Consider the following 9455-nt stretch of genomic DNA (forward strand, 5'->3'; position numbering starts at 1 on the left):
TGAAATTTGCCATTCTACTAAAAAATAGAATCACAACTTATAAAATCATTAGATACATTTTTTTTGTAATTATGAATAAATTACGTGAATACACAATGCATTTGTATGAATATTCTATTAAAAATATAAATTACACATATTAAACCATTTAATTTAATAAAATATAGTTTTTTTTTATAATTTAATCATTTAATTTTTATACTGTTATTGTATTTATTTTAAACCTTTTGTATTCTAAAGCTAGTTTCGTGTATATATAAAAAAAAAAGAAAAAAAAAACGTAGTGTGTGTATATTGTATTTTCTAGAAGTTTGAGTAAACATTGATGAAACACAACAAATGAACAGGCCGGCCCAATATTTCTTAAGGCCCACTAACATACAAACAGAAGCCTCTCTCTTTTATAACCACTAGTCCTACCAAAACCCTAATTCCCTTGCTTTCGGAGTAAACGTTCGTTCGGTATTTGCCTCTCTGCTTAGTTACCCATCATATTCATCTTTTGTATCAATTATTTACATCCAATTAGCTTCAACCACTGATTTCAGTTATTATTATTCTGCAGATCGGTATCAAAAGGCGATCGTTTGTTCCTTAAGCAATGGCTCTCGTAAGTTTTTACTTATTGTGATGGATCCTGTACGGATTTAGGAGTTTGATTTGCATCTGTACTGTATTGTAACTGTTTTGATATAAGTTATTAATTAATTTTTGACTTGTTAGTGCAACTGATTGTTGACTTTTTGTGTCCGATCATCTGATATGATTACTTGTTATTTTTTGTGTAAATTAAGCTACTTTTAAGTTATTGAGAATTAATTAAATGGTCTAAATTTAAGCAAGTTGTCATTTTTAGCATATTATATGCATTTTTCTGCATATATTTGTATTAATCTCTGTTAATGATTTTAGATCTTGTTTTGGCATTGTAGCTACAGCTACTAATTAATTTATTACAAAAATACTGAATTTTGAGACATTTAAAACAAGCTTTTTGATTAAATTTGCTTTTGGTAAGCTAATTAGCTTTCGTTGAAGCTTCTCTTACTGATGCATGTTATTTTTGGCTGTGTTGAGTGGTCGGGTTGTTTGTATTGCTGTTGTTATGGCTTGTGATTTATAATAACCAAAAGTCAGAAAGTTTCTCTCTTTGAGATTATTTGATTACTATAATTTTGTTTCAATTAGTTTGCTATTTGTTTGATGCATTATATGATTCGGTTGTAGATCATTCACGCTGCTGGAAAAAATAAGAATGTGAACAAGGCACTAATTGCTGCAGAATACGTCGGAGTTGAAGTCAAATTGGCCGAAAACTTCCAGATGGGTGTTTCAAACAAGACCCCAGAGTTTCTTAAGATGAACCCTATTGGAAAGGTGCTGTTTTTTCTGGTTTAATCTAATTTACATTTATCCATAAAAGCACACAAATTTATTAACTTGTTTACACTTGTCATTTTTCATGAATTAGATTCCTGTTCTTGAGACTCCTGAGGGACCTATATTTGAGAGCAATGCAATCGCTCGCTATGTTGCATTCAAAAGTTTTCTCCTTGGGTCTTCCAAAATTGAATATGTTAGTTTTTTTCTTCCATATTAATATTTTGTGATACATACATACATACATATATACATACATATATATATATATATATATATATATATATAGAAAGCTTATATATGCATTTTTAATTTTATGTACAGGGCCAAATCGAGCAATGGATTGACTTCTCTTCATTTGAGATTGATGCACATGTTAGAGGATGGTTATATCCAAGAATGGGATTTGGCGCCTACATCAAACCTGTATGTTTTATACTTTCTCCTTTTTTTTACTTCATTACTTATGTTGATTGTTCAATTTATAATTATGAGTTTAATGTTTTGAAGGCTGAAGAGAACAGTATTGCTGGCTTGAAGAGAGGTTTTGATGCTTTGAACAAGTATCTTGCTTCACACACTTTCTTGGTCGGTGATGGTGTGACCTTGGCTGACATCATCACAACATGCAACTTGACGATGGCTTTCCAATATTTAACACCAAAGAGCTTCACTTCCGAGTATCCACACGTTGAGAGGTACTTTTGGACCATGGTTAACCAACCTAACTTCAGCAAGGTAATTGGTGAAGTCAAACAAGCGGAATCTGTTATTCCTATTGCTTCTGCAAAGAAACCCGAGGCCGCAAAACCAAAAGCCGAACCGAAAAAGGAAGTTAAGAAAGAGGAGGCACCCAAGCCTGCAGCTCAAGCCACCGAGGAAGAAGAGGCACCAAAACCTAAACCAAAGAACCCACTTGACTTGTTGCCTCCAAGTAAGATGGTTTTGGATGATTGGAAGAGGCTTTATTCTAACACCAAGTCTAACTTCCGCGAGGTTGCAATCAAAGGTATGTGTTATTTTATATCGTTATATCTTATTTTTCCTTCAGAAATGTCTGTCAACAATATTTTGCACATTGAAAAGTAGCATACTTTGTACAAAAAATTATCATAAAAGTCTTTTAAAATGCTAAATTAGAGAAAAATATCTTGTAATTATGATTGGATTATATTATGAAAACATTGTTTGGAAAGTTACATTATAATAGTGAAAAAAAATTTTGTTTACAACTTTTTAACGATTTAAATTACTAACCGTTTTATATGTTTTAGTTTTTTATTTTATATTGAGTTACTCCGTCCACACTCATGTCCAGTTTAAACATTGAAAGGACTATTCTTCATCACTGGTCCATTTACAACGTATTTTTTTTTTTCTCATGTAGTAATAAGTTACAGATGTTACAACTTCAGATAATTTAATATGTGGAGGAACTTTATTATTTAACAAATTGTTACGGGACTTTTATGAGATTCAAAGAAAGTATGTTGATTGTGCAAAAGTTAAGGATTTTCTTTTGAGAAAATAGTTGGTTTTTCTAGTATCTGCCCTTGGAAATATATGACATTTGAATTTGAAACCTATGTGTTTTTGGATGCTCGTAGGGTTTTGGGATATGTTTGATCCAGAGGGTTACTCACTTTGGTTTTGCAACTACAAGTACAATGATGAGAACACTGTCTCCTTTGTTACAATGAACAAGGTTGGTGGATTTCTGCAGCGTATGGATCTTGCACGCAAGTATGCTTTCGGAAAGATGCTTATCATTGGAAACGAGCCACCATTCAAGGTGAAGGGTTTGTGGCTATTCCGTGGACATGAAATTCCTAAATTTGTGATGGATGAGTGTTATGACATGGAGCTCTATGAGTGGACTAAAGTTGACCTCTTAGACGAGGCACAAAAGGAGAGAGTGAACCAGATGATCGAGGATCAGGAGCCGTTTGAGGGTGAGGCTCTTTTGGATGCAAAGTGTTTCAAGTGATAATCTTATCTTGTTGGAGGTTTTTGTTTCAGATGTGTGTGATTTAGATACATGTGAACTATGTTTTGTGATCTTTAATGTACTACAAATGTTCCAGTTTTGTTTTTTAAATGTTTTCGTGTTGGGAGTGTGTAATTGTTGTGTTAACCGGATTAGTAATGTTCTTTAAACGGTTAATTACAAACCGACAGCCATAATTGCGTTGGTTGTGCTATTTTAATTAATTAATAAAATTATCATCCATTAGTGTAACAATTTAATTGTTGAATTAAAAACAAGAGGTTTTTGTTAAATTGATATTTATATAATTGGATAACTTTATGCTACGTTTTTAAATGGTCAACTAAAGCCATTAAAGTTCTTTTATGAAATGTGCAACTAAAGTAATTAAAGTTTTTTTATTGGTTTTAAAGTAATTCAAATTTCATTAACTATTCTATCACAAATGTTACTTTCCTGAATGAAATATAATTAGGTCCAGGGGCTTTTATTTAGGAAAAAATAAAGCGAATAACTGTGCACATTGTTCAAACTAATTGAACTAGTACTTTACCCGTCCGGTGGATGGGAATATCAACACCGGAATATGAGGACCACATTAAGTTAGTAATATGAAGGTCTGGATGAGATATTGAGGTCGTACGAAACAACAAAATACTTTTAGGCAATAAACTACAGGTAATTCTGAAATTGAAATCTAGACCAACTGAAGTTTCATATCTTTGTTTGTTTTGCTTCCCGGTTCCTCCGTACTAATCTCCATATACTGAAATAAAATTAGTGGCAGTTGCAGGTTGTTAGGGTCATCCTGGTCACCATTTTGTGAAACTTTTGATTCATTTCCTTTTGCATAAGCCCCCAATCTGCAATAAAATGAAAATCTTGTAAAAACCAAAGGGAATGATCGTAAACCTATTAACGCAAAAAGCGGTTAACCCATCAACTGATTCTTGCAACCTTTTCAAAACGTCAAAATAGAGAACAATATGTTAAGCCCTTAAAAGATGTGTCTTTTCTGAAACAAAAAGGTATATTTTTAGATTTATGTATCCTTTTCAGTTTAATTATATTTTGATTATTTTAAAAAAGGGGAATTAAGTTAAAAAAAATAAAATAAGTAACTCCTAAGTTAAAAAATAAGTCCCAATCTAGAGTATCCTAGGCCAAATGCTATAAATATAGGTATATAACTACAAAATATTAGTTAATTATAGGGATTTTTATATATTTCAAAGTTTAGAAAGGAGAAATATGTAAATGCCCCATTATATACTTGACGGTTCAAAAACATTCATTAACTTGTTGAATAGAAGGTTTTAATGAGTCACAAAAGTTAATCCATAAAGAGATATTTTAATGATATATCTAAAGACAAAATAATAAATGACCATGTGATCTTTAAAGCAATGACGGACAAGAAACTGGGCCGTCATTCCCTTGAGCATAACTGATGCTGCTACGGTCGAGCCAATAGAAGAAAGGGCATGTGCAACTTTATTTGTGAGGAGTACCTGCTCTTCAGTATATGCTCCCATTGGTTCCCTGCATACACAGCATCTCCAACTTGCTGCTCTTGGTCACTCCCTGGCAACTGTTACAATTTCCACTGCCTTCATGCCATCACATAGAAAAGAATAAATTTATACACTTAAACTTCCAAGGATACTAACATGAGATCCATAGTTCATCCATCTAAAAAAGTTACAAAAAAATTAAAAAAATAATAATAACCCAGTTCATAATGGTAATATTAGCAGGGGCAATTTTAACTCATCTATATACAAATGAGTCGATTAGGGTTACTTTATTTGTAACCAAAAAAATTTGTTGAACTTGACCCGTTTCAACCCAGACATTATTTTATATATAATTTGTTTTTAATCTGAACATATTTTGATTAGAACCTGTTTTCACTCGATATAAGAGCTGTTTTAAATCAGCCCAATCTGACCTGAGTTCGTTCTGAACTATTACCCAACCCGACCCAAACCTATTTTGTACAGACCCTTTTTTGACCCGAGTCAAATTAGACCAGTTTTAGATCAGCTCGCCCTAACCGAACCCACTATGACCCATTATGAACTTGTTCTAAAGCACCTGGGACCTTCAAATTCAAGTTTGTTAAATACTTTGAGTACCTCGTTAAATACTTTGAGTACCTCATCAGACCTATATATTAATCTTTGCTAAGTATTTCTTTTTATTAACATTAAAATGCAAAACATAATTACATATTTACCCCATCTAGAACATCTGGAGCCAACATTCTAAAACATTTCAGAGATCCATCAAAAGATCTTTTTGTTGGATATCTGGCAGAGCTTATCTTAATTGCCTCTTGCACGCCCTATCACAAACAAACAAAAAAATATCCTTTTGAACAAATTTAAATAGACCATTAATAGTCTAAAACAAACTTTAAATAAAATATAATATGTATTATTTTATTTTATCATGATCAATAGTTTTATAATTTATATGATTTTTTATATATACATAACAAAAAAGTGTTACTACTCACCAGTATGATGACATTGACATTAAAGCTTGTTTTCATTATGTGATTCCAAGTGGCCACCCACACCACACATCCAACCTGAAATACATCAAGAAACCGTTATCAATTAAGCATAGGGTGCAAGCATATAATTGCACAAAAAATAAAATCACATATTTTAAAAATTAATCTCTAAAAAATTAAAGAAAACCTACCATAGGGATGTTCTTTAAATACCCCTCACTACATCGCAAACAATCAGAAAGATGAAGTCCATATAATGATTCATCAATTTTAGGTGGACTTAGCCTTACTAATTTGATATGTCAAGAACTTCAAACATAACATTAACATGAGTTGTATGACTCAAATCAAGTTGTCAAATAAAAGGATTTGGATACGTTTTACAAAAAATCATGAATTGTGTGACCCAAGTCAAGTAGATTAGCTAAAGTCGGATATGTATGAAATGGAAGGGGAAAAAAAACATGCTGATTAACAAAATATTTTTAATAAAGAAACAAAACAGTATCATTGTAATCATTATAAAAAACAAATAAGAATACAATATCATGCAAAAAGTCATTGCATACATGTAGGATGTGAGCAAGCAAAACCTCCATCTTTTCTTTTTTGCACGACTAATTAATATTTGTTCAAAGCAAGCAAAGGTTTCCAACAAAACTGTGAGTGATCAACCAAAAAATACAATGTAACTCAAGAATTCAAATTACCGGTGGCGCAAGAACGACATAGACTCTCAATCAAAAGATCCTACAAGTTCTTATAGGGCTGAATGAAGAGCTGTTTGTTTTCCTGCAGCTTTGATGACATCATGAAGTTATATATAAGTTCCTAATTAACTCATACACAAACATTACCCTGTTCCATCCTTGCAAAGCAGCTCTGCACCTGCAAACACGTCTCAAGCATCTCAAATTCTCAATTATAATTACAATACAGTAGTAATTTTCATATTATGGTTGATACTATTAATAATTATGATTAATCTTACCACACTTGCAATAAGATTAATAGAAATTATATAAAGATAAAATGATTCAGACATTGAACAATTACATTTCATGGAATTCATATCTGAAAAGGGGTTAAATGAGCACATTGATTTTCAAACTATTTGAGCCCGTGACTCTTCTATTATCCTAACAGAATAGAAATGAGCACATTGATTAAAAGATTTATGTAACTTTGAAGCTACATTTTTATCCTATCAATAAATGTCTAATCTCTTAACTGTCAAGCTATTATTGCATAAAATATTTGTAAAAGAATTTAATCATGCCTTAACCTGTCTGATAACGTAGATGAGTAATGAGATAGAACCTTGGAGCTTCGGTAAGAAGCTTATCATCTTTTCCTTTTGCTCCACTTCATTAGTTCAGACATTATGAAACCTGCATCAACCGAATAACATCACTGCTCCATTCTGCTCAATAGCTCAATTGTAAGTTGTCATATGTTTTCAACACTTAGTAGAATGTAAACCTCTAATCGCATGTTTTTTCTGATTATAAGAAAGAAAACTGACCATTTTCTTTGTCTCTTACAGTTATTATGCTAAAACAATTTTATGGATTCCGAGTGGTTAGGATTCACCAAAAAACATCCAACTTCGAAGTAAAATAATCAAAATGTTTGTGATTTGAAGGATTCCTGAAAGATTATACAATAAAAAAAATAGATGAAATTACAATAGTTGCAACAAAAAGGTGTTAATACATTCATAATAAAATTGAAAGCTTTAAAAATCTTATTTTTGGTCTTCAAATCACAAAAACAAATTACTCCTTTCCATTAGTTCTCCACTGATAAAGCAAACCATCAGAAACACCCCAGGAACCCTAAAATAGAAAAAAAAGAATAAAATATTCAACCATAAATAGGTCATGAAGACGTAAATATTCAAAAAATCAGTAGCACTAACGGATCTTACTTTCATTGCCGTGATCCGCCACCTATGGTGACCGCAAACCGCCGCCGGATCTGAGTTGAGCACTACCCTTATCATCTCGAAGAACATCTGCCATGACATTCTTCATCACCGCCATTGCCAGCAGAAACCCTAACGGTCGGCAGGTGTGAAATCCGTCGTCACAATTGGCTCGTCGCCGTGTTCGACGCCGCTGTTTGGTTGTGGCATTCAGAGAATCAGCGAATTAATTATTTTCAATTTAACTGTAAATAACCTCCGCAAATTTCATTAAGTGAGGAAGAAGAGAACACGTTTTGGTTGAATCCAGACGGCTCAGATCAAATTCCATTCTTCTGTAACCTATATATACAGGCAGCTTTCTTAATCTCAACTTCTGACATCGAACAAATCCCTATGAATTATGAAGACGACGAAGATGACTGTGAATAAATTCCCGATTTATTGAAACTGGTTGAGGAGAGATTCCACCAAAAGGATGAACTCCGATGATGATTTATATGTCATTTTTTATGCTTGATAAACGTGGGAGAGATTGACGGCAACCGCCTGGAACCGCCGGAAAAGAACAATCAATTATGCGCAATTGCTTCATACCTAAACCCTAACTCCGAGAATTGGGCATATGCGTTGTATGTACGCCTTTTGTTTATTGGTGATTCAATTTTTACACGATCATAATGTTATGGTACTACGAATTTGTCATAAAATAAAGTAATAGTAACTGTAGTTGTTTGAATGTTGAATTATGTTTTGTTTAGTTGCAGAATTGATTTTGATGTCAATCTGAAAACAGTTCTATTACTATTAAAATCAATTGAAGTTGAAAGTTTAAGAAGATTGAGATGAGTTGAGTGTTGTTAATGAACTGAAACTGTGTTTAATTTTTTGTTTTAATTTGAATGATAATATTATCAGTTTGTTGGACTGTTTTAAAAGAGTGTTGTTATTGATTATGTCATGTATTGATGATATTCTTAATGTGAGATACTTGGTTAAGGTGGCAACCCTTGCTAAACACCCGATCAAGGAAGCAAGTAATTATCATTAAGCCATCAGTTTTTTCTAACATGTTCTGAAGGAATCTAAACCTGTAATGAAACTAAATACTAGAGGTCTGGTGATGGGATGGAACCTCAACGTAGTGAATAACTAAATACATTTTTTAACACTTATGGCATTTTAAACATCTATTTTCTTTATTTCTATTTTCATAACGACACGTAGCATAAACAGCTAAAGCCAAGTATGATCAACCATTAGAAGCAGTTTGGAACTTGGGATCATTGTGCTCTGGAAAATGTATCAATTTAAAGATCTTTGCAGGCATGCTAAATTCAGATAAGATGTTCATATTGTGATTTGAATTGGTCATCTAATGGTTTTTATATATGTTTTTAATAAAGAGTTGGCTTTGCAATTGTGTAGGGGTGCCTTCCATTCAAGGGCGATGAAGACATGGATTGACAAGCGATGATGATATGTCCGGTCTTTAAATTACACTTGGTTGATGTTGATGGAGTGGGCTGATAGCTTTTCTTGCTGCATGACAGCCCCCTTGGCAAATTTGACTCAATTATACTGATTTGGGAGAGATCAAAGTGCATCACATAGACACGTACAGAGAAGGCATTAGCCTA

The 9455-nt window shown here is 32.6% G+C and overlaps 1 protein-coding gene across 1 annotated transcript; it reads left to right on the top strand.

The window, feature by feature from the left end:
• The first annotated feature begins 433 nt into the window (after window positions 1-433).
• LOC143563005 (elongation factor 1-gamma 2-like) lies at window positions 434-3455 on the top strand. Its single transcript, XM_077050656.1, has 7 exons — window positions 434-457; window positions 565-610; window positions 1228-1377; window positions 1472-1576; window positions 1705-1806; window positions 1891-2389; window positions 2988-3455. The coding sequence occupies exons 2-7, from the start codon at window positions 602-604 to the stop codon at window positions 3365-3367; spliced, it is 1245 nt and encodes a 414-aa protein (XP_076906771.1). The 5' UTR covers window positions 434-457; window positions 565-601; the 3' UTR covers window positions 3368-3455.
• Window positions 3456-9455: the final 6000 nt, after the last annotated feature.

Source organism: Bidens hawaiensis, unplaced genomic scaffold, assembly GCF_021521415.1.
Source record: "Bidens hawaiensis isolate Kalapana, Puna unplaced genomic scaffold, B.hawaiensis_p1.1 tig00021192_1, whole genome shotgun sequence".
NCBI lineage: Eukaryota > Viridiplantae > Streptophyta > Magnoliopsida > Asterales > Asteraceae > Bidens > Bidens hawaiensis.

What these genes read in the sequence shown, in the direction of transcription:
- LOC143563005 (XM_077050656.1), top strand. An exon ending in AGATGAACCCTATTGGAAAG is followed by an intron (nt 1,378 to 1,471) that starts GTGCTGTTTTTT and finishes TTCATGAATTAG; the next exon opens with ATTCCTGTTCTTGAGACTCC. An exon ending in GGTCTTCCAAAATTGAATAT is followed by an intron (nt 1,577 to 1,704) that starts GTTAGTTTTTTT and finishes TTTTATGTACAG; the next exon opens with GGCCAAATCGAGCAATGGAT.